The sequence below is a fragment of the Cardiocondyla obscurior genome, linkage group LG01, assembly GCF_019399895.1.
Source record: "Cardiocondyla obscurior isolate alpha-2009 linkage group LG01, Cobs3.1, whole genome shotgun sequence".
NCBI classification, from domain to species: domain Eukaryota; kingdom Metazoa; phylum Arthropoda; class Insecta; order Hymenoptera; family Formicidae; genus Cardiocondyla; species Cardiocondyla obscurior.
The window spans coordinates 7039270-7065606 of NC_091864.1; the positions used below are offsets into that span (position 1 = coordinate 7039270).

Below are 26337 nucleotides of genomic sequence, written 5' to 3' on the forward strand. Positions count from 1 at the left end.
TTTCAGGTAAGTTTTCCAGATTTAACTTAAGCTTAACTCTGCAACGGTCGCTCGCAACTTTCGACGGAAATTATATGGCGACAAACATAAATTACGTCGACATTCGCATTTCACTGCGACCTACAAGTAGCGTGGCTTAGTATTGTAAGATGAAGGAGAAGGTAGAAGGCTCTTATCGTTCCTGCGGATTAATAAATATCGTTTTCCGCCTCTCGAGAAGAAAGGAACGAATGAATGGAGAGGTCGTCCTCGCAATCTGGGATAAACTTTCCCTTGTACTTTATGCAAGAGTCCATACACTTTTCTCCCATGAAATACGCGCCGAACATCTTTCTGCACTGCTCGCAGTTTCGTATGCAAACACCTGTACGAAGCCGTTTTTGTACAGATTATAAAAATATTCGTGATACCGGGCGACAATTTTTCATTAATTAATTGCAAAGTGTTGATTTACTTACCGACATTTCTCACGGCGTCAGTTGTAGATGCAAAGCAGAACGTGGCAAAAATTATAACGAGCAGAAAGATGATTCGGTTCGACGATTTTGACATGACTGTAACAAATGTAAACGTCAACTCTTTTACCGTAAAACTAATTAATTAAATTAAATAAAAATAAAAAATTAGACATCGAAATATTAGTGATAAAAAAAAGGAACAAGATTTTATATAAATAATTACCCAATTAAGGAATTTAGGTTTCTTTTTGATAGTGTAATTTAATTATGACTTAGGTAGGCGTGCAATCTCGACGAAAGGCGACCGAGTTTCGGTTAAATAATAAATTCGGCCACGGGAAAAAATATATTTAGCACAGTACAAAACCGCGAGAAAAACAAATTCCTTTTCGTTCGTCACGCATGGTGCTTTGCATTTCCGGTTCGCAATTAACGTTTGGGAGAAAGGACAGAAGGAGAAACGACCGTACTCGAAATCGATAAATTCTCAGGGATAACTCGGATGTTAATGACTTATTTTTCTTTTTTTCTTTTTAATATATTAAAAACATTTTTAAAGTCTAACAGAGACACGTGTTTACATACCGTACGCGATACGTCTGTATTAAAAGCCACGAGGCGTCTCATTGGGATATTAAAATCCGGGTGCGATGCTGGACGGATATCGTGACTCAATTATATCTTTAATAACACGGTGCGAAACAATGTTCAAACAACTTTTTCTTGAGAGCGCGGCGTCGTGACTTTTTAATATATATACGGTCATTTATAACCGGAATCTCTCAATCGCACTTCCGCATTCGCTTTAATGGCAACAGTGTAAGCGTATGAGACATAATAAATATGGATAGAAGGTATCCCGGGTTTCCGTGATGTCGTCAATCTCCTTCTCTTCTGATGTCTTTCTCACTTCATCTCTCCCCCCCTCACGCTCACTAGGAAGCACTTGAGAATTCAAGACCAAGGCTCGCGCGAACGTTTGATATCGACGTTAACGTACAACGATAATGTTAACCGACGTGAGCATCCGATTTTTTTTCGGCGCGCGACGAACTGATTGATTTCGGCCGAGATATATTTTTCATTATTCGCGTAAAATGGCAGAGGTAGTGTTTTTTTTTTAAATATTTTTTCTTAATATTGATATTTGAGAATATGATATTCATATCTTTACCTGATTGGCACGGCAGCTTGAGCACGCGAAGCTGTAGGAATTGTTAAAGGCCGACGAATGACACTGAACGGACTTCGCCTGTCTTATATATCCGCAAACGCGCCGGATTCAACCCTCGCGCTAGGGAAACCCCCGCTGTTTATCTTCTTTTAATTCAATCTCTTCAATTTCCTGCACTCAGTGCTCTGTGCGTTTTTATAGAAGAATTGTGCATTACGGCTAGTTCCCTTTTTTCTTTTTTTTTTTAATTGGAAATATTGAATTAATTGCAGTGCATTCCGTTGTATATCTTGCTTTTTATTCAACATACATTTGATTTCTAAGTAATAGTTTCTCCAGTAACAATTATGCATCACATTAAGACGTACATGTTATTACAGCAACAAAATACTGTCGTGTATTAATTAATGTAGTTACAATATTATAATTATTTAGTCTACGTAATTATGAACGGTAAATATCTAATAAGAAAAGTACAACTGCAATGCACAATGTGTAGGTCTTAAGCTTCTTCGTTCGAGTCCTCTGATTCTTCTTCCTCATCCTCGATTCTTCTCCGCGGCGATTCGTACTCTAAACTCCAAAAGTTATTATATTTAATCGGCACCGCTTCACCTTTTTCAATCATCTTGTTGAGATTGTCGTCCAGCCTAGAAAAACGATCTTTCTTCTCCAAAATTCTTGACAGCGTTTTCTGAACGTTCTCTTTATTTTCCGACGCCTCTCGTCGCCTGTCTTCTTCGGTCGTCGAGTTGTCTTGCAATTTCCGCAAAACGTCCTCCGTGAAATAACGAGACAGAAATTCGTTCTCTTTGTCAACTGTCGCGGCTGATTCCTCGTCGTTGTCTTTCTCAAAAATATGTTTGAAGAAATCTTTGTCATCGTAAGGATAATAATCGAAACCCTCGCTTTCTTTTGTTTCTTTCTCCGCGTAAGAATCGTTCTCCTTGCTTAAAGTCGTCTCGTCTTTTTCGCCGGAATCTGTTCCGCGATCGTCGCGATAGTCCTCGTTTGTCGGAAAATAATCTCGCGATCGTTCTCTCGGCCTCGTTTCGAGCTCGTCAGATTTTTCGGGGCGATCTGGCTGTTCGTCGTAACCGTATTTTTTACTGAAGCTCGTGTTCTGCGCCGAGGCTCGTATGTTTTCCAGCACAGGATCGTTTTTAAAGAACTCGTCCCAATTGAACGGCTTCTTGTATTCGTTTACGTCGAAGTCGACGGAATCCACATTTCCTTTCTCCTTAGACGACGCGGACTCCGCGGAATCTTCCGCGGAGCGATAAATCTCATCGTCTGTAGCATCTTCGGTGTTATTAAGCAGCTTGGTACCTTCGCTGTCGTACTTGTCGACGCATTTATCAAAATCTTTGCCGTTTACGCAACTCGAACGGGAATCGCTCGCGTTTATAGATGCCTCGTGCTCGTTGCTCTCGTCTCGTCCTACTTCGATCCCAACGTTCGGAGACTTTGAAGAGAAATCGTCAGCGTGATATCGTTTAGGACCGAGGTCGTAATCGGTGTCGTCGTATTCTTTATACCTCGCCGCGGCTGCGCTTCGATTACTTTTGTCCAAGCTGTCTTCTCGTTGATCGGAATAATCTGGCACGTCTACGTACGGTATGCTCGAAGGATCGTAACGCGGAGTCGTGCTCGTCGAATAATTTTCTGCCCGGCCCTCCTCTCGCGAGCCTTTATCGATAGCACTCACGGCCGAGAAACTTTCTTCAGACGAGTACGGCGGTCCTGGCTCTGTAATTATCTCCCGCGATGAATTACGCGCGTCGTTGTTATTCGAAGACGAGTGAGCGACGTGCTCAGCCTTGTCAGAGACTTTATTCAAGTCGTCTACTTCAGATGCGCTGTTCACGAGTGACGATAAGAGCGGGCCGTCCCGCAGCTTCTCAGCGTTCGTACCTGGGATTTGTATAGGCTCCCATTGGGTTTCGTTCGCGACAGTCCAGAAGCCCGATATGTAAGGATTAGGCGTGGACGATTCCGGCGAGTTGACGTTATTCCTGACGAGCGACGGTTCTTCGTTCGTCGTTTCGATAGTCCCGTTCTGAGCGCATAGCTGGGTCGAGCTTTTATTTTCCAAGGCGCTCGCATCTCGTTTAGTACGAGCTTTCGCGTCGCCGTTCGCCCGATCGTGAGTCGCGTTAATTATATCCCAAATGCGTTTATAAAAATCACGCTCCGGTTCGATATCTGCCCCTCGTGATTTATCCTCTCGCGATTGCGAGGCTGCAGTTCGATCTTGGTCCGCGCAGGAGCCATTCCCTTCAGGGTCACTTTCTACGGAATTGTAATCGCTGATGATGTCGGAGTGAGGACGGGTGCCGTTAATGTATTCCCAAATGCGTTTGTAAAATACGGTACTCGGTATCGCTACGTTATTCGCCGTTTTAAGATCGGGCGTGATTTTATTTTCTTGCTTTCTCGCCGACGAAACCCTCGCCAGCTTTCGTAAATTAGGCTTCGCACGACGGGATTTTTTATTCGAAACAACGGCCTTTCTCTGCGAAACGTTATGCCGATTTTTCTTTCCGGGCGAATTGTCTCTCAATTTTTCGTAAGGCGAACGCTTCGATCGTTTCTTGCTAATGGTTTTTTGAATATTTTTTTTTACCTTTAACATTTGCTCGCTACTTTGCCGCTTTTGCCGAATGGTCTCGACGACGGTCGTGATCTTGACGATTTCCATATCGGAGGACCGTTCCATATTTTCATTTCGATTTATAGGAGTAAACGTCGGTAACGTAATTTGTTGATTTAAAAATTCCTTTCGTCGAAGTATTTTTTGAGGCACTTTAAAGTGTCGCGTGGTTCCTTTTCGTTTAGCGTACGGATTTATCCACCAAGGCTTTGGATTCTTTTTTAAATTCCCAGCATTTTTCACAGACTTCAATTTTCGCAATTTTCGATTAAATTTATTAACGTACACTTGTTCTGGCGCGGGCTCGGTCTCGGATGTAGCTTGCATTGATCCCATTATAGTATTCTGAAAATAATTAGGCAACAATCAGTCTATAAACTAATATTGTAATATACGGACATGTATTACAAATTACAAAAACAATTAAATTATATCGCTGTCGATAAAAAACAAACCTTAATATTAGAAAGATATACTTACATTTTGCGAAAGCTGTGAGGAACAAATTAATATATCACAGTTCTATATCTTGCATTTATAATCGCAGCATCAAGCTGAACTGTGCATTACTACTGTGTAATAAATCGTGCCATTACTATACTCGATAAATGTGAAGTAATACCAAAAAAAAAGAAAAGAAAAAAATATTAGAGGTTTATTAAAGAACATTATTATATTAAATTGACTTTATTCGTCGATTATAATTATGTACAAAGTACAATACGATACAAAATGGTAACTACATCGTTACAGTGGCGTAGAAAATAGATATTTTGATACATTTGAATAGAAAGCAAGAGGTATCGACTCCGTACATATTTTCTGAGCCACTGCGCGCGAGTGTTTATTTACATTTCATAATAACGCCGAAAGCAATAATCGTACAAAAGGTAACATACATTTTTCAATAATGCATATATATTCGTGATCTTATGGTTGTAGGATTATCAATTATCGCGCTATCGATAAATAAATAAGATTTTATTTCATTTTAATTAATCAAACGTACATATGCTCTCATACATAGCATTGCGTCAACGCGATCGAAAATTGTTAAAAGACTTTCATACACGTTGCATAAATTATATACGTTAAAGATTCTATTAAGTAATACTCAAATAAAAAAAAAAAAAAAAATTATATTTGATTATTAATAAGCTCAGTCATTACTGCGATAAATATTTCGCTAAATATTATTCAAATTTTCTACTTCGCGAAGGAAAAAAAAAAACTTCGTTAGAGAGATTGCAATATTAGAATCGATACAGATCTGTATCTCTTCTCATTTTTTATATACAAAATTATTATCAAGCCCAATTATTAAGCGTCAAGGAAAGATACTTTAATAGTACACGTGCTCAATACGTATACGTACGCCGCGTTATAAATTTCGCTGTATGTACATACGGTTTGAAGATCCGACTGCGTCCCGTTCGTTCTTGCACTTCTCGGACAGTGACTTGAAAGCGTCAGCAAACGACGTACGTGGACCCGCAGATATTTATTTCATTTTTTTTACGATTAGGCGCACTTATCGTCCCACGCGGTGCACCGCACTTTATTTTCTCGTGATGCCCAGATACGAAGCAATGTCGTTAATATTTTCAAAGAAGATTCGATAAGCTTGCTCCCTGTCGTAGTGCTCCTGTACCAATCCCGGTTTCACCGGATGCTCCTCCACCCATCGCTATAGTACAATAGGTAATTGTAGGTACTGACTTGGTGCGTGGCAGTCGGCGGGGAAATGTGGAGTTAGAACGATAATGCGAAGAGATACCGCGGGTTCGTTAACGAACGCGTCCCGATTTTGAAAGCTGTGTCCGAGCACGCGATACTTTACCTGCTACCAGTACTCGGTACCGGCGGGGGAGGGTGGGCGAAATTGTCTGTGACGTGATCTCGTCTGATATTAAACACGTGAATTTATTCGTGACGGTTCCGAGCAGGCAAAATGCATGAACAGAGTTGCGTGAAATGTATAAAGCAGAACGATGAGGGGTTTTAATGTTCGAATTGTTATATTTAAAAAAGAATGGCACTTACATAATTTTGTGTATGAGTGAGCAATTATTCCGAACGAGGTTGCAGAAATTTTAGCTTACAGAAATACACCATTCGCAATTGTAATCGAGTACATGGTCAAATAATCGCGCTTCGTATCGAATGCATGAAGAGAGTTTTAATATTGATGGAGAAATTAAGAGACATTTATTTCACGAGGAATATGTATATGTACGGGATATTCGAAGTAACATATTGCTCCCGAAAACTACGAATAAAAAAAATCAGAACCGACAGTTTTATAAAACAATATATAACTGTTCGTCTTTGATTTTAATTTTTTATCCACAGCTTTCAGAAGCGACGTGTTGTTTCGGGACGTCCTGTATATGTATACTGCAAAGACTAGATATTAAACACTGTTAAATAATTATATAGGTGTTCGCGAAATGCTAAAGAAATGAAAGATGTAGTTACGTGCGAGAGATGGCTCGGTAAAAAATAATCGTGAGTAATTATCAAAAGTTAAATAGTAAAAAATGGGAAGATGTTAAATAAATACTTTGAAAACAATGACTTTTGCGGTAAAGCCATCTCGGGGGAAAAAAGTTTATGAACCACTTGAGACTCGAGTGTATGACTGACACTGGCCAACATTGTGTACGTTGCACTAAGATTTAATTACTTCAACTTAAGCGTGACTTGACGCGCCTGTTTGCTCTACTTAAACACGTGCGTGTCTATAGGGGTGGTCGTGTATTAATAGTGCCTAAGGGTTGGGCTTCTTGGCTCGGTTGGTTACGAGGTGGTGTTCGCCTAGGGGTCACTCTGTTTATGTCTAGATTGGTGGAAACAGATCCTCCTTTATTTCCCCAACTGCCCGTACGGGTCTGCTAGATTACTCACGTATTGCGAAGCGTGACTCGTCGCCGGGAATTCGGCCCATTTCGACAAGTCGATGCTAGGTAGAATGCCACTGCGACACGGAACTCGAGGATTTCTGTGAGAATAATAGAGACACGGTTGCAGCTCAGTTGAAATTAATTATTCGTTACGGGTGAAATTAATTTTAATAAAATAGAGAATGCCATTGATTCGATTAGGCGGAACTTATTTTTAAATATTTCAATCGATTACTGTCTATCACTATCGTAGAAATCGTGTCTGCACTTACATCTCGTGATCGGGCAGGACCATCGGATAGATTTGTATCGAATCGATAAGATCGGTATTGTCACAGATCACTCTGGCGAGCTTAGTCTTTCGGATCTCGTTCAATTGCTCTAGAAAAGTGAAAGCGAAAGCGTAACTTTAGAGGGTTACCGCTTCGTCGCATGTTCGAACGGTTGTCGCGAGTCCTTGGTTCCCACCGGGAACAGAATTCGAAAGGGTCTCACCGAGAGTGAAGGACGACGGCTGGTTCGGTAGCTCGTACCAGAATCTGTCGCCGCGGCGCGAATGACTGAACTGCGTGGCAATCAGACAGGCGAAGGTTGGCCCGAGCATGCTACCCGGAAGCGGCCTTTCGGATACTCCGCCCGACCATAAATCGACATCCGCGGGATGTCTGAAAAAGAAAAAAGAAAGAAAGAAAAAAAAAAGAAAAAGGAAAAAGAAAAAAAAATTGCGGGTTAAGATGAAGCCGTTATTTCTGAACACGTTATTTTTAGCACGATTGGTCCATTGACTGAGTAATGAGATGTAAAACTTTGATCGATCGGCCTTTCGGTACTTTGAAAGTTCCGCTGTCGGATTCGTGGCGTGCCATACTTACTCGAAAATAGTGCTATATCGCCTAACGGTTTCATTTGGCATGGATCCGAATAATTCGTCGAAAACGTTCGCCTCGGGAAGGCCGCAGTACTTTCTATGAACGTAAAACGAAACCAAATTATCGTCGAAAGCAGAAAGTTTTTTTTTTTTATTCGGCGGAAGCATAGATTAACGATAACTCACCTGAACTCCATATAGCTTGGTATACCAAACTCGCGGCCGCGTTGCATGTTAAAAGATACCAAATCCAGCCCGAATTTCGCTCCCGCTTTTTTGAAGAGATGATTCGTCACCTATAAATGATAAATTATGTAGTACGGTGGTGCACTCTAATTTTCCGATTAGTTTTTTTTATACCTCTTGCGTTATCGAGTCGTCCATAGCTTGAGCAACTTGATTCATCAGACCCATAAAATATTCGTCGAAAACACCGGCACGATACAAATCGTAGGGACGTCTTATCAAATCCGAGAGTCTCTTCGAAGCTGTAAAGATACATAGAAATAATTTACAATTAGATTTGACGGGTGGGAAAAATTTTTTCTTTTGTACAAAATTATGTATTTTAACGGAGATAAATTTATAATCGACAGAAGCGATTTTCTTCGCGTCGTGATTTATTTTAGTATTGTATCATTATTACATACTGTCGCTTACCGATAAATTTATGAGCTTTGCTCCATCGTTCCACAGCCGTTGGCAATAGCGAGTGACCGAATCTAAAAGCGGCGGCGGCGAAAGCGTCTATTACGCCTGGATTTACGCTCGAGTCGTAACCATCCCAGTATTTCTATAAGAAATTGATATTTTAACGTCAACGTTATTACTGTCAAAAGCAATTTAAACGACGAAAAAAATCTGGTAGAAAATACGCAATTAAATTCAATTATTTCAACAACGTTATACGCATCGTTAATAAAATTTTATTTCGGCCATTTCAAAATAGTTAACTTTATCTATTAACGATCTTTTAAAATAATTGTTACCGTTACGCAAGAGCAAATTATTATTTCGACGTGTGACTCGCGCATTTTCTGCACCTCGTGCGTTTCGTTTCAATTTGTTTTAATGTCAATCTTCAACTCACTTCCTTCTCGAGGAGAAGTCCGAATTTCTCCATAACGTCTTTGCCGAGTAATATCGGGAGGAACTCGTTATACGTGATGTGTTGGATTTCCGCGATGACGATGCGCCTAGCTTCCTGAAAGAGAATCTCATCGTCCCAGTGAGGATTGACGATAGCCAACGCTTTAGCGAGCCGGTTATGCTCTCGGGCCATTAAAGTGTGCATGCAAGTTAGCACCAGCTGTTCGTTCACACGAATTTCACCTATAAATAATAGAGATAATAATATTAAGATAATTGATATATTTTAATTATTAAAAAAAAAGAAAGGTTCCTAAATGATTAGTTCTCGCGGCTGAAGGCTGCAAAGTAATTATTGTTTCGCGAAAAGAATTCGAAATAATACAGAGAAGCCGCGTTATCGAACATCTGATACTTGTACATTTGCACTCGCTTTGAATTAATTTATACCTTTTGTATTATAATAATCTCTTTTATACGGAAAATATATGAACTGTGATTTTCTTTAGACGCACCGTTCTAATTTATTAATTTATTAGCTATTATATCGGCCGTAATTAGTTCAGATGATTTAAATGTATATTGTGTACACATCGTAAATGGAGATTAAATAGAGATGATCGGACGATAAAGTTTCCGAGAGTGTAATATTTTCGCTATCGAGACTTATCGTCGCATTCTTGTATTCGTAACAAAGGAATCGAGAAACGTTCGCTTATCTTTCTAATTTATCCCGCGCGATTGATAAAAATTTATTTAATTAATGCTTTGGCATACAGGAATTTGAATAGAAGTGGAAGAGGAAAAAAATTTCCTACCGGTTATTTGAGCATAAATCTTTTACGTATATACGCGCACAATAGTTGAAAGTGCCAAAGTATTACGGCACGTGCGAATTTTTCTAATATTTCCACGAGCTTATAAAAGTCGGCGTCCTTGCGTCGCATAGACATTCCCTTTCTCACCCGTGTCCTATCGGGTTGGCGTGCTGATAATCGTGCGATACGGTGCTCACCGATGATAGCGCAAAGGCAGGCATTAAAGTCGATAACCATACCGTCCAAAATTCCCAAAAAAAAAAAAAAGAAGGAAAAAAAAAATCTTAAGTATTGACAGTCGATCGCGAGGCAGCAATTGATTTTTTCGTAACGTAGCGATTAACGTAAGTACAGGGCACGAATTATGCTTGCCGCCGAATGCTCGCGCGAACCGACGCGCGGGAGATTTATGGGGTTCGGCACGGCGTGGCTCCGCATCCAGGTATCTCGGGTGATTTATGGGATCGGCGAGCGCGATAAGTGCATGCAATTATTGCCGGCAATCGAATTGTTTTGTCTCGTGAAAATCACCCGATCGGATTCACCGCGCGCGCGCGGCCTATCGCCGAAAGGTTTCGCGGGTGATCGACGAATTGACGTGGGAAAATGACTTCTGGGTGGGTGAAATGAGACGTGTGGGTGCTGAGGTAGATCGATCGTAGTCGATTTGAGGCCGTTTTCAGGGAGACAGGGGGAGGAGGCCGATAAAGCGGCTTTGTAAACCGCGCCGCGAGAAGGCAATAACGAGCGTGACTTGTTCCATTGTTCTTGTAACATTGAACGCGGAAAAATCACCAGAAATTAGAATAGTTACGTTAATGCGACTGTGCTCGGGTCGGGCCGATTCCGTGCGTCGTACGCTTATTGTGAATTCAAATGAATACGTTCGAATTAATGACCCGCGCCGCTCAGTATTGCGTTTTAAAAGCTATGTTTGCCGCTTTGCGAAAGCCCGATTTTCTAAAGCGATAGCGCAGCGATTGATTTGTCACAACTATAATCTCTTGCCTATATGTACCATACGTACAATGCAATATTTACTATTATTAGATGTGGCATACTATTTTTTTTTTTTCTTTTTTTTCTGTAGAAAAATATTAATTACCAGCTTCGAAACAGTACATCGATCGGTTTGGCCGAGTACATCCCTCGTCGGGTATATCTAACTTTAGTGGTAGTAGATCCTTAAGGCCGTACTCTGAAAAGACCGGATTCATCCGCAGTAATCCACCATAGCCCGATCGGAGTTTTCTATAAAAAAAGAAAACGAAATAAAGACACATCAGATTATAATATCACGTATTTATAATTTAATGCGAACAGTCGAACTGGAACAAGTGTGGGTTCTCTTTTGTTTTTTTTTTGTTTTCTTTCTTCTTTTTTTTCTTTTAAAGCCGAGTAGAAAGAAACTGTCATATTACAGACATAAAAGATATATATAGCTTGTGATGTCACAAAGATTGAGCAATCGCGAGGTTCTTAAATCGCATCAGGCGAATATAGTAGAAAGTGCGAAGAACATGCCAGTGTGTTGGAAAATGCAGAACAACGCAATGCTGATTTATTGTCTTTGGTGACGTAATAGCGGCACGTGTTTGCGCCGTTTTGAGGCGGAACGAAATTTGCCGCGGCGAACACGTGCGGTATAAGAGCCCATAAAAGGCGAAAACTGTCTTGCCCGTAGAGAGTAATCGATATATCTCGTGCACTCTTTATACCATAAAATATAAACAGCTGTAATAGATTTATTTTACGTATATTTGAGCATGGGAAAAAAGCGCCAAGTCGTTACGAGTATTAACCATTTAATTATCTCGCATTATTTGAATATTCATATTTTAAATATTAAAATATTCGAAAGAGAGAGAAAGAAAGAGAGCGACGAGCAGCTCGGTCTTAAGGTATTATTATAAAAAAGAAAAATATAAATCTTTACCTAGCAAAAGCGTCTGTGATGCCGTAAACCGTGTTACCATCCAATACGCCCGTTAAAAGATTGAAAGGTACTCGGGAACCGAGACGGCAACCAGGTCGGACGGCAGGAAAAGCGCGAACGAAGTCCATGCACTGCACGTTGAACAGTCTGTAGAAATAGTCGTCCTCCGGTATGAGGATCTCGTTGCAATAGGGATTCTTCAGGTGTGGCGGCCGACCGCAGCATTCTTCCGGATCGTTTCGGTTCAAGGGGTCTGCAAGTATGATGATAGCAGTAACAGATACACAACGATAGCAGAACGCGATAGCTTTATTTTTTTTTTTATCACGCACGTGTGAGGCATAGCTCGGGTGCAGACGTGTACGGTGGATATCGAGCACCGCGATTGAATGGGACATTGTAAACTACGATTGTTTTACGTGGCTGTCGCAATCTCGGCCGTACTCGACGAGGTAAAATCCGACGTTGTTTATTAATTGTCTTTTACAACACGCGTGTACGTATATTGTTCTAAATTTTTTTTTAAGAGCAACTCGATAACGCGCGGAGTATCGCGAAAGATTAAAAAAATATAAAATAAAAATATGCGATTTGTTGACGAGTATGTTAATTCTGGTCTATCGTGTTCTTAAGTCGAAGAGCCATTCGGAAACGCCATGTACGCATGTGTGATCGGCTTATCCGAGCAGTGATCCGTTTGCTTTCTCTCCTAGTTACCCTCCTTTCGCTATGTACGATTAAACGTTCCGTGTGGAAGGGCTTACGACCTACGATGAGCATGTATCAAATATCTGTGTACAGTTGCTCCGACATAACTTGAGCAATCAGTTCGCCGACGATTGAGAGGCTCACTTTCTAATTTCGATTCTAGTTACATGATTGAATCAGCGGGTTTTGATTAAGCTATACGAGCCGACAGAAAAACTACCCGTGGCTGTTTTTAACTGTCGCTTATTTTTTCCGAAATTTTTTATGGCCTCGTATATCGCAATATTCTTTATTATTTTATTAGAAATTATTTTTCTCCATTTATTAATATTGTAAGATATTTTTCGTAAAAAAAAAAAAGATTAAAAATTAGATTGTAATATACCTAGAGGCGTGGCGGTTAAAGTATAATCGTGGTCCATGAATTGTCCCCAAGCGATTACCATCACGGTCCCAGCGTGATCGTGGTAACCTTCGTCCGGGTGCATAGTGCGTGACACAACTCGGGATAGTGGTAGATTACGACCTGTTATGGATATTCTCGGTGCTGTCAGACCGTCCGCGAATTGAGGGCCGATTAATCTGCGAGAAATAAAAAAAAGTATTGGCGCCATATATTTCGTAGTTAAAAAAAAAAGGACGTTTGAGGGAAACGATTACCTCGTGAAAGGCGATAAACTGGCGCCCCAGTTTGGATTCTGTAAATTCGTGCATAGGCCGTCGAACCGTCGATACTTGCCCGGTCTGCACTCGATGTTGCTGAGAAACGCGGGGCAGACCTCGTGAATCAGCGTCTTCGAGGTGTCGATTAGCGGTAGGCTCCTCTGGATCTCCTCGTAGGTCAGTCCGTACCTAGGTTACCGGGTATGATTAGAAAGTAAAATCGAGGAAACGCAATCCGGATCCCACGATGGGAAAGTCCGAGGAAAGAGTATATCGGCGTAGATTCGACGAGGAAAAGCCCACTTACGTTTGCGCGAGGTTCGTCGTGATGTCGAGGAGCAGCTCGCCGACCGTCGCCAGGTCCTCCGGACGCCATACCTCCGACTTCGGTCTCGCGACGTCTGCGGGTGATTACGTATGAGCGACGGAACGAGAAAGTTCACGCGTAGCGATGATAAAGAAAAAAGAAGTCTAGCGATGTACAGGGGGAGAACGCGTATCATCCATTACGAGTTTATACAACCGATGTTACGCGTACACGCGAGCGACACTTGGCCGCGCGTCGATTATCGCTGACGATAAATTCACGCGGACGTCGTGCAATTAATTTCCGTAATGGAATTTAATATACTCACTAATGCGTTTCCTCGCCTCGACGTAGGCATGATTTACGGCGTCGTACGTGATGCAGGTTTGGGCGCCTCCCGCGGCCGAGCTAAGTGAAAGAACAAGGATGAAAGTTGACGCGTGCTCGATCTTCGGGTGAGGATATTATTTGCAGTCGCCGTCTCCCCTTTCGCGTATACACTTTTCCCCGTTGCATCCCGTGGAATTAATTGCCCCGGCGGTTGCAGCCTACTTTCGTGAGAGGCTGCTCGCTCGAGAGATCCGCGCGCGAGACACGCGAGCTCGCTTCAAATCAGGCACGGAAAACGATTGTACGCGCGTATGATCCTATCAAGGTAATCCGAAACTATCTTAGACATGCTCTCTATGAATACGAGGGAATTGACTTTCATATCCTGTTTCCGCCGCGTGGTATATTGGCATTGACGTGCCGCCCGTGGCTGCGTCGAAGGTTGACACGGCAATACTACGCGTTTCTTTTACATTGGCATTGCACTCTTATCCGTAACTTCCGTCTGTAATTTTTTTATTATTTTTCTTTTAATTCATCAACATATAATTAATATATAATTAACGTTCGTATTAACATTCGTTGAATACAATATTGGAACGTCTCGACTTAAAGATCTCGGCGCGAGCTGAGTCGAGATACACGTAACCGTCGGAGTTGACTCGAGCATCCGTTTTCCTAAAAAAAAAATCTAATCCGAGCAGTGCAAATACGCCCGTCACGTACTCGAGACGCGGTGCTGGGGAAGCCGCGAGAGAGGCAGCTACTCGTCGTCTAATTGCCGTCGAGCATTCGTGCCGTAACTGATGTAATAATAACGAAAGTATTCTATAATGGTGTCGTGCATCGACGCAGTTACCATAACTGGTCCGAGCGACGGCTACTACAGCCTTATTCTCCGCCGCGCGCTGATAAATGTCGATTGCGCCAGCGATCCGCGGTATTTTTTTTTTCTCTTATACACACATAAATTACGTTTTAGCTCGCGGCGCTCGTATTTTAATACGGCACATTTAATAATCGCGTTGTCGCCGCCGCGGCGCGCAAACCCTTTACCGGCTCGAAAAAAGCTTTCCTGTCCCGTTACCGTCAATTAATAATGGTTTCGCGCGTCGCATCGAGAGAGGAAAAAAAAAAAGTAGCATTTTGGACCTGACCGCAATTTTTAATTACGACAAATTGTAAATTCGAGCGATCGGGTTAGGTAATCATCTCCGTAGCCGGTAGCACCACGGTTTCCCGACCTCCAGTTCGATCGTATCGCTCTACGTGCGAATGCGAACTCAACGTGTCTCGTTATGTCGTGTCCCTGGGCACCTGCTTGACATTCCACGGGTGTTGCCTCCACTTTTAAGTAGCCGCATGACATCGCTAACTGGGCGGCATTACGACGCCACGCCGGCTACTTAAAACGATCGGCCGCGGATCACGCGACTTTGCCTATGTTTGCACGATCGATTGCTGGATAATTGTTTTACCGTCGAGTTAAATTACGAAGAGAAACAGACCGATACGTCGAAATTCAGAATTAATAATCTTTAAATTAATTTAAATTTATAAGCGTTTTGATTAATTAAAATTAGAATTGTAGATTAAAATAAATTATAATAATAAAAAGAAAAGAAAAAAAAAAGGTAAAGCCATAACGCATAAATCTTATTTTTAAATTACAAGAGATCTGTGATGAATTATGTTCTTGATAACGTTATTACGAGGAGAATTAACTTTTTAACGATCAGCTATTACGACGAGATAATGCGATACGCGTCGTATTGTTAAAGCAATCGCCGATAATCCACGTGGAAATTAAGGCCGGCAATAATATTCCCGGCGTGTGATTCCAATTAGCTTCTTTTCTAACGTCGAAAGCGAGAAGCTGTTTCGGTCGCCCGTGATCTCTGGCGTGATCCGAGCATTTAAAGCGATTTTATCGCAACGTGGCCACCTTGCGTTTCATTAGCGGCTCGTCTCAAAAGGTTCGATTAGCGTGAGTATATAAGATTTCCGCGGATACGAGGCAGTCTATCCATGCGATCGATCGTGTTCTGGGATACGCGAGCTGGCGAAATTATTACGCAACCCTTTTCAAAAAAGATATTTTGTTACTCTCGCTTAACCACGCTGCAAACAAATTGCAGTCGCGCAGCTGCTGCATCTTTGTAACCCGCGTCTCGGTAATATCTCTGACCGCGCGCAACTCGATTCGATTCTTAGGGACACTTTACGGTGGCACTTGAACGATAAACGCCACCCGTCTTGTCGGCCGTTTGACACGAAGAACGGCAGTTAATCACGGGTCTCGGTCCGGTTACACGCTCGAAACGCCGTGGATTATTACCGCGGCCTTTCCGTTACGGGAAATACTATTTTCTGCGCGAGGCGATGAATGAAACTGCACGCGATACGTAACCGGGGGTTCCACTCGTGTTGGCGCGGCGCGTTTACGGGTTCAATACCATAATTGTTGACTCTGGTTGGCAATGGCCGCCTTTTAAAACCCTCGGATAAGGGACACACGGGGGTTTTTACGATCGTCGCAAAAAGACAATACGGTCAGCGTTATCTCACGCAAACATCGCGGGACAGTCTAGATCGAATGCGTTGGCGGCGCGGCACCGGAAGAAATAGAATCCGTGAAATTGCATCGAAACCAGTTGGTCCTGCGGGAACAGGACGATGGTGAAAGTCCTGGCCGTCGCGGCACGTTAAAAGTTCCTGCTTTCTCTAATCCTCTAGATTCTCTCGAATGCCGAGGACTCGCATCGTTACGTAAACGCATTTTCCACCGCGGTTATCAAATATGATTTTATAATTGTCCGTTTCCTAGAAATTACTGCGCGTCCTAGAACGGACGTCTTATCTGATAAGACGTAATTTTTTTTTTTTTATCTACTTTTCCCTCAGCATGCGAATACCTGGACGTTCGTGCGTAATATCCACGGTAATTAGTAAATCGTAGATAATCTTTGAGAATTTGCGATGCTAAGCACTCGTTTGCGCAGAGGCGTGTTTATTCGGAGCCAAATTTTCGCGGTACGATTATTTCGCTTGCGTAAGTTTTGTGTGCATATCAGTTACCGGGAGGAAGCAGCCCCTCGGTACTCGCGGCCCCGCCGTTGGCTTTCGCTAAATTAAGATCGCTATCGTTCCGCGAGCTCGCATTTCGGTCTTAATGTAGGCACTTACAACGACCCGCGGAGTAAATTATAGGTGTAGTCATAAACGCTGGTTCTTCCACGGGCGTCCAGGATCAAGGCGCACTCCTCTCCGTTTGCATAAGAGTCGAAAGGTTGATACTGTAGCCCATTACAGTGCGCCATTACCAAGAGCAGCAACGATCCGATTATCGCGGATCGCGTCCGCATTATTGCGAATCTGCAACATTCCGGCGGAAATAATTTTCAAGTTAATATCACGTCATATGCGTACGAAAAGAAGGATATGCTGTCTTAAATTACGGTTGCCCAACTTTGTACGAATTATTACCGACTTAATTGAGTAAAAAAAAGAAAAAAGGAAAAGAAAGAAAGAGAAAAAAAATATTACACCGCGATGAGAAAAATACCCGAAAGCAACAAAAGTGCTTTTTGATTAATTTCAGACACTTTCCGTATCCTTTTCTTTATTTTAGAAATTATTACAGCGCTGACGAATGTGAGTAACTAAAGTGGCAAACAAAGTAGTATATTATATCGTTAAATTCGAAACGTTAATTGAAGCGATCAATCATGCATTTATCTCCGACAGTTTCCGCATATCTCCTGCGAAATGAACGTTCATGTTGTTTACGCGAAATTTAACATACAGCTTATTTATTTGTACACCCGCGGTTACATATTTTTTTTTTATACATTTTTTTTTCCTTTTTTTTTCTTTTCATTAACAACGAAATATAATGCTTCTTAATTTTAAATGTACGTATTTTAAATCGTACACGTATACGATTTTATTCAAGCGCGACGTTATTCAGGGGTATTCTCGAACCGAGCGGAGAAACCGAGATAACAAAAGTCAAAACTCTTCCGTAACCGCCGTCCATTCTTTTAACATGAGAGAGACGTTGTCGCGAACGCCTCCAGCCCATCCATGGAAAGTCAGCCTTACATTTCGTGTTCACACGCTTTGCGACACATTTGCATATGAAAACGTGCAATTGACACACATACAAAATCGTGTGGCAACGAGAACATTTTGTTCGTACCCTTGTTAGCGAATGAAACGTTGTAATTTGGCTTTCGCGTTTATCAATGAAAGAAAAATATCTTTCTTTAATTCAAATGCTCGGTTAATCTTCCGCAGCGCATGTTTAAAGTCGTTTTCAATTTATCTCGATCACTTGTCGAACGTTCTTATCTTCCCTCTTCCGGAGATATCTTTTCTACGAAAATTTCTACGAAAGTAGGATTTTAACGATAGAGAAATTATACCGGAGACCAAATATGGAGAACCTAGTTGTAGGGCTTCCACCACCTTGAACTCTCCGGTAATGCGTCTATTCCGAGATTAATTATCGTCGCACATCCATTCACCTAAAGCCTCTCGTGAAATTACATTAATTTGCGGCACAAATTGGCACGTTGGAAACGGCCTGGCAGGTACTTGCGCTTGCCTTGTACTTTGTCAGTGATGAAAGTACCTCTCGTTCTATATAATGAATTAGATAAGACTCGAAGCTATTTGGGGCCTTTTTTCTCTTGCCGTCACGAGGATATCTCGCACGCAGCTCACGAACGCGACGCGTACCCGGCAAAAAACCGGCTTACGCGTATTCGGCAATCTTAGACGATAACGATTAATCGGTCGCCTTTAATGGAAATTATGTTGCGCGTCGATAAAATTGCAATCGGCTTATAATTTGTCGACCTGTGTTTTTCATTAAACGTTTTGTTCAACGTAATTTATATGAAACGATGAAACATTTCTCCGCGTTAAGTTCCGAGGTTTTCGTTCCTGTGAAATCGGATAGCATGGGGAAACTGGTTTTCGCGATCGCTGCATGGATCACGGATCATTGACTGAATAGTATGTCAATTTATTGTTGCTTCTCTTCTTGCGGAAACGACAATTTTACCCGGATGAATTACGTTAATTCAGATTGATATTCCGCATACGTAATCGCGTGAAATTCAATCGGAGAGCGTGCGAAACAATAGTCAGGAAGCGTAAAAGTAAACGAAAAATATATTTAAAGAAAAAAGAAAAAAAAGGAACCAGCCGCAAACTCCGCAAAAGGATTATTTCCTGTTGTTTCGTAACATTTTTTTTATACGCGTTAAACAAATAATAAAATAAAACCTTTACATCGATGTTGATGAATTTTTTTTTAATTCTCTTGGTATATCTTCACATAAAAATGTAACGTATCTAAATCATCATTTAATTAAATGCTTCGTTAAATATTTATTAATTGCATAAGATACGCATATGGTCTCACGTGTTTGTACAGAATTTAAAAGCGCTCGTGAAACTTCTAATGACGACGGCAGGTTAAATCCCTCAATGAAATCGTTATGCAGCCGGCGAAATTAACGAAGTAGAATCATCTCGGACGGCGCGCGGTCCGGGTGGTCGTAATGAAAGCTTTCGTTATGCGCTAATCGACTATCATCGTTTTCGCCGGCTGGCGTCATCGCGCGGCATCGCGGTTAGATAGAATAATTGCCATTAAGTAGGCGGACAGTGATCGACCGTTTCTCGATTTTCACGCACCGTACGGTCACGTACCATATTTGACAATTAAAAACTCAAATGATTTACCGGGCACCGGTGAAAGGATTCGAAAGCGGGTAAAAGTAAACGCGACGCTTGCGGAGGGACGAGTCCCGGAATTACGTGACGGTATCGAAGGGGGCCTTTTATTTCGCGCCGGCTCTAAGCTTCCCATCCGTCGTAACCGCGGCAATTTTCCTCAAAGTATAATACGAATCGCGCAAAATCATGGCCGAGACCGAGCTGACCCCCCCGTCAATCAGTCGAAATAAAGCACCGATCCGGCTTTCCCAGTCATGCGTCGCAACCGAGGGATTCTCTCCTTTCACCTTTCGCAGCATTTGCACGCGGAACTGTGCCCCGCGCGATGATAATAGACGCGGAAAGAGCCCAGGCGCATTTCCTGCGAGACATTGCCCCTATTTCACTGTCCGCGACACGATTCTCATATAATTACTCGCAATTATTTTGCCGAGCCGTCTCTCTCTTTCTCTTTCTATCGGGAAGCCTCGAACGTTTCTTTCTCACATTCGAGAAGCTCGCGAGGGAAATCGAGAGCTCTGATAAAATCGGCGATTTATCAGCTGACGCGCGAATCGCCGTAAAGATTTTAATTTTGGTAAAGACGATGAGAATATCGGCTGCTATTAAATTACAATTCTAATCGATTCTGCTTTCATTAATTCCATCCGCGACGCTCATCTTTTGCAACGCTTTTAATTTAATAAAATTAAAGCGTATTGAAATTAAGCGTAATGACACTTGCCTGTTATGCATTCTTCCACCACGTGCTCCACGTTGTCGACGATTTACGGCGGCGAAGGCGCGACGACGAGGTCGCCGTCGAGGGTTGAATTATCGATTCGCACGATCTTTCTTGTAGCACACTCTTGACACACGCGACGCGCGAGGGATCGAGGGTGGAGATCAGATAACGAACAACCCGCGTGAGCGTTACTTAAAATTCTCGTCGGCGATACGTCTTCGCAAAACGGTCCAGGATATCGTCCAAGATAATCACCGGCGCGCGGCGCTTATTTGCTTGACCGTCGTGTCGCGTTCACGCCACGACTTTTCAACCGGAATATGATCTAGCTTGCCGACGGTCACCATCGACTTTTTGCGGGGTGGTTGCTTTTAGAGCAAGTCTCACCAATCGACTACCTTAACGCACAGTACTCGCGTCGTCGTGATCCTGCGTTCCTGCGGCATAGTTCTTTATGAAAGCGCTGAGCGTGCAGCCGGTCTCCGGGTGGTGGAAAGCTCCCTAAAAGCGCGGCACCGACTCGTAGAAAGGTACCCGCTAAGGGGGAGGGGAAAATCGGTGGGGGAGAGCCGCGAGGAGGCGCCCGAGAGGTGGAGGAAAGTTATTTTATCTTGCGTTATGCTCGGGAACCGGGTGAGCGAGAAGGAACCACCGCCGCGGAGTCGGCGGCGGACATGACGAAGAAGGAAGGTGGCGGAGGAGGTGTAGCTCCCGTCCACGTCTTACTTTCCTTTCTCTAAACGAGCCGGCGCGGCTGCTGCCCTCGATTCCGAGACACATCGATTGTGTCCCGCCGGTCTCCGAAATACGCGCCGCCGAAAGTGCCTTCTTGCCGTGATCTGACAATGGATGCTTTCTTTCTTCGTTTGACTTTCGATTGCGCTCTTTCGAGGAGAACGCCGTGGTAGATCGTCCGAATTGCAGGGAATTCTCTCGTCGTTAACTCGAATTAATCGACAACCCTCGCACGCCTCTTCTTAGTTAGTTCGGGCGCCTTCGGGCAGCCTTTGACAATCTTCTCCGTTAAGATCGAATGCAGACGACCGCAGTCCATGTCGGGATCTACTTTGGTTTCGATTCTAATCAGTTCAGGTATCTTTTTATTTAAAAAAAAAAAAAGCAAAAAAAAAAAATTCTTTAGCTGTATGTTTCTCTTTAATTAGAAAAACGGTAAATGAAAAATGTTTAATCCTGAGATCTAATCCGCATTTTGCATTAGTTATGAAAGTTATCCGCAGTTATATATTATATAAATTATGAAAGTCATATTAGATATTAGATTCGTTTAGGTACTATAATTTATTGCATAATCTATTTACGTACACGTGTCTCGTCCGAAGAGCCCGAGCGAGGTGTCAGTAATTCAAGTTACGAGATTTTGTTTGTGTAGCATTACATGTTAATTAGTTTGGCACATTGCTTAATTGCTTTTTGCAAATTCAGACATGATTATTCGAAACGGTATAATGTTCAGTTGTCAGCATGATATGATAACGTAATACGAGCGGAGAAAGCGCATTGTGCCTTTTCGTCTCTGCCCGTGAAATCGGTTTTGTTCTGCGACGGTTAATCAACTTCTTCGCGGCGGAGAAAATTGAAGTATCGCAAGAAATTTTGTGGGCATATCGCGGGTAAATCGGAGGACGCGAATATTTACGTCACTCGCGGTTGCTTAATTACCCAGTTTTGTGTTTCATTCACGTTTCGTTGATCGAAGGAAGCCAAAGTGATCTCTATATTACATTCTGCCGAATTCGCGCGAATGCAAAAATTAACTTTGTCTTTCCGTTCTACCTTTCACTTGCCTTTTGAATACGAAAGTTTTGCCATCGAATATGGAGCACATTCCGGGACGATAGGTACTTACGAAAGAGAGATGTTTAGAACGCGTTGCCCGGAGCGACATATCTATCTTCGTAATAAAGAGGCTTCATATAAGTACGGCCGTAAATGTATTCTCCGCGAAAGAGAAAAAAAGAAAAAGGAAAAAAAATAATGATGAAATTAATACACGAATTTATCAGCTTAGACGATAATTTACGACTCGCGTTGTGAAATTCGTTTCCCACGTAGAACTGAACAAATTTTAAAATGAAAGAAAGAAAAAGGAGGAGAAAAAAAATACAATCGCGTTTCTTAATTGCGAATTAATTATTAAATTTATTCTTCTGTCACGCACGCCGTTCGGTAATAATGTAACAAGCCAAGTTAAAAGGTCCGCCAAGTTAAAAAGGTATTTTATACTGCAAGTCTCGTCTATCAAGCTTCCACGATAAATCGTACATTGTATAAAGGTTTGATCGTACGTAATTGAGCCTTGAATTGATAAGAATTGAATTGTCTTAATAGTCTGCGAACATTTCTCGAATTACATAGCTTCCGTTTCCCGAACGTTTAATGTCTCGCTTCTGCGACTTTGCGAATAAATAATTCAACCAGAACGTTACTCGATATCCTTTCGATCTTACACACACGTGTAACAATTAAACTTTTTTTTTTCTTTGTAGTATAAATAAACCAATTTGATTGTAATAAGTATCTCATAGAAAGTAATAATTTCCTCGTTACATTGCACGCGTAAATGCAAGTTGTGTTCAGCTTCACGATTATTTAGATTGGAGTTATTTAAAATAAATATACACCGCGCGAGACGATTATTCAAACCTAATCTATATAACTGCCACATTCTAATTGCAAAATTGCGAGGTTTGATAAACGGAAACGGGCTCCTGCGAACGTGCATGCGTCTCGTGTAACGAAATTTTACGAACGCGCAGCCAGCAGACATTATACGCTTCTTTAGCGGAATGAAGAGAACAATTAAACGTTTGACGCAACCGTGGCGGTTCCCGCGGTTAATAATTAAGCGAGAGAGCCCGCGACCGATCGGACACTTTTTTAGAGACGGCGAGGCGGTGCGTTGACTTCCTTCGCGTGCGAATAATGTATGGATGTGGAACGAGACGTTTGACGGTGCCGCCTTTAGAGTTCGACAGACTTGTTTTTACGTAACGTCGGCAGTTTTTGTAACTGTGCACACCAGGACCCGAGCGAAAATGTCAGATTTGTCGGCGAACAGGCCGAGCGTGTTCTCCGATAGCGAGTAACAAAGTAAAGGGCTCGTGACATCAGTCAGTCGAGTCTCTTCATTTAAATTCTAACATAAGTAAAGGGCTTTTGTTTTTTTTTTTTAAACTCCGCTATTAAAAATGCGCCTGGCCGGCGTTATTATTAAAGAAATTCGGACACTTGACGTGCGCATTTTGGGATTGACATGTTGCCCGTGTGGGACGGTAATTTTAAGTGACAGTAAGCCACACTTTATTAAACGCTCGACGTGCGCAAGATATTTGCATGATCACAGGGTGACGGAGGTGTTCTCGCGCGGCCTCGCTTTTTCTCCGTCACCGACGTCGTATTTCAGCCTTCAATTTCGAAATTTTCAAACTAACACGGTACAATAACTGGAGAACGCAAACGCGGCATCGACGAGCGTGCTCTGATCCTATCTTATTTTTTTTATCTTAAATTAGCTGTTGAAGAAAAGATTTTTTGAGGTTTTTTTTTCCATTTTGCCCAAGGATAGATAAACTTGTAAAGGGAGAAAAAAAATACAATTTTACACACTTAAGAATTAATTAATTATTTCATGTAACGTTCGGAATATGGTAAACGATTACCATTTATTTAAGGACTGAGTTATTTAAGTGTACTTAGAACTACATTTATTTATATAAAAAATATAAGAATTTATTTATTTAAAAAAATTAAATTAAATTATGAACTTGAACTGAATTGGGAAAGACTATTATGTAAAATATTCTCTTTCAATGGGCGAGTTTCACTAAAAGTCTAAAGTCGTGACGAGCGCGTACAAAAAAAAATCAAAATTACGATTAGTCGAATCCCCGCTTCGGGACTGACCAACTTGCGCAAGAAATATCGCACGATTTTACGGAAAGCCGCACTACGGATGTGCGACTGCATTAAATTGTTATTATAATATTCTTCGGAGATCGTGCGAAGTATCGCATCACGGACAGGATGTTTTATTGCTATCGTTGCACGTAATCGCGCTTATTTCTACATTGATCACGAAGCGTCACTCGTAATTCTTCACAGGCGAGATGAAATTGCACCGAACACACGATGCAGCTCGCTGTCGTGTTACGGCAACTTTTAGATACACGGCACGAACCCCGGGCGCTCTTTTCTGGCCCGGTATTGGCAATTTTCTCGCCGACGTTTTTATAATGTTACGGGTAATAAGGCATCGTTACTGATACCGATGGCACGTGGAACGAGACACAGTCCGCCTTCGTTGTACCCGACGTTCGTAGTTTCGTAAACGGGTTTATCGCACCCCTCGTGTCTTCGTCGTTGAAGCCGCGTTGCTTCACTCGTTCGAAAAAAAAAAAATTGGCTCGAGCTTCTAGTGGCACGGTGACGCAACGTGTAAACTGAATCTCCATTGATTATATTGTTACGACGATGATTATTTATCCCGCTCAAGTAATTATTCATGCAAACCGTTCAATGCCTAATGAAATGAAGCAGAAAATTTGTGCAACAAAAGCCCTGGTGTTACAGACGGCACTACCTTAAACGATGCTCACGTCAAAGTGAACCGTCGAATGATAAATTATCCATCATTGAGTAATGTTATTCCCGCTCGGGGCCATATTTCGTTGATTTGATCAATTGACTCCGAAACGAGGGAGTCGAAAGTTTCGCAGTATACGTATGTTATAGTCCCTACGGGGTTTGTTATCTTTAAGAGAGAGAGGAAAAAAAAAAAGAAAAAATATGTGCAGACGCATATGATCGAATATATAAATTAATAAGGTATTACATAAAATGTTTATTTGAAAAGTACAAGTCCAATCTCGACAGTTTAGTTAATACGAATACCTTGCACCAATTTGTACGGGAGTCAAAAAAAAAAAAAGAGAAAAGGAGAGAGAGAGAGAGAAGTGTTCTTATGTTACATATAATATAGTATTAAAAAATAAATTTCTGTGATACTTTATAATAATTTAATTATAACTCGATTGCAATAAATGTTATCGTAAAAATGCGAGTTGCCATAAGAAAATGAGAAATTGATGAATTAATTATCTTTCGACGGGCGAAATTTCTTTTTTAAGTATTTTCCCCAAGATTTTCGTTTACGCTCGAGGATATTTATTCATACTCGGGAGCCCATTACAAGATATCATCCCCGGTCATCACGTATCGCGTCATTCTTTTTCTCAAACCAGTCGGACTTAATCACGTGTAATTCGTCTTTCGACGGTGGGCCAATTTACTCGCGAAATGTATATCCTTGACTCCAGTCAAGGCGGCGCCGGAAATTCCCTTCCAGAGATTCTTTTTTTTCTTTCTCTTTTTATTATTATTATTATTTTTTTTTTTTTTTTTTTCTTCTTTTTTCAAACAGGTTTGACCGGTGTCCGCATTATCGTTACATATGTTTGCGTGAACAGCATACGGTGTGGTTGAGAACACTTGAATCCGGGACAATGATATAACGCAAACGTGCACAATGATCGAAGTGGCACATTGTTGGTTAAAAGTGATACCGAGTATCACATATACTTGAGATTAATCGAATGTCGATTGCTAAATATTCCCGGCCTTTCATTGAGGGAGCGAAACGAAACAAGAACGCGTTAGAAAGAATATTCCGAAGATGCGACATTAATTAATTAGCTCTTGAGTCTCAACGATTAAACGTGGAAGGAGAATCTCCACGGATGTATTCTAATTACGATAAAGTAGAACAGCGCCGTGATTTAACGCGAATAATAAAATAATCGCTCATGCGCACGTAAGTGAACGCGTAGCTGAACGAATCTCACGCACGAGCGACCGCTGAGATTTGCATACGTTTAGCACGTTTAGGCCGGTTCGTATTCGTTGAAAATGCTCTCGGTGCCGGCGCTGATACGATAT

The 26337-nt window shown here is 41.8% G+C and overlaps 2 protein-coding genes across 2 annotated transcripts in view; one reads left to right on the top strand and one right to left on the bottom strand.

Annotated features, from left to right (window-relative positions):
• Yata (N-terminal kinase-like protein yata) overlaps nt 1-26337 on the top strand; it is a 42089-nt gene that overhangs the window by 1640 nt on the left and 14112 nt on the right. The window lies entirely within an intron of this gene.
• On the bottom strand, nt 1064-17302 carry Cysu (Curly Su; the record flags this gene model as incomplete). Its single annotated transcript, XM_070660424.1, has 16 exons — nt 1064-4630; nt 7193-7286; nt 7461-7569; nt 7684-7853; nt 8061-8153; nt 8243-8352; nt 8417-8544; nt 8717-8849; nt 9147-9388; nt 11069-11214; nt 11900-12152; nt 12993-13189; nt 13268-13459; nt 13578-13671; nt 13906-13985; nt 17094-17302. Coding segments are annotated over 16 exons (4746 nt in total), but the record flags the coding sequence as incomplete, so codon positions are not given.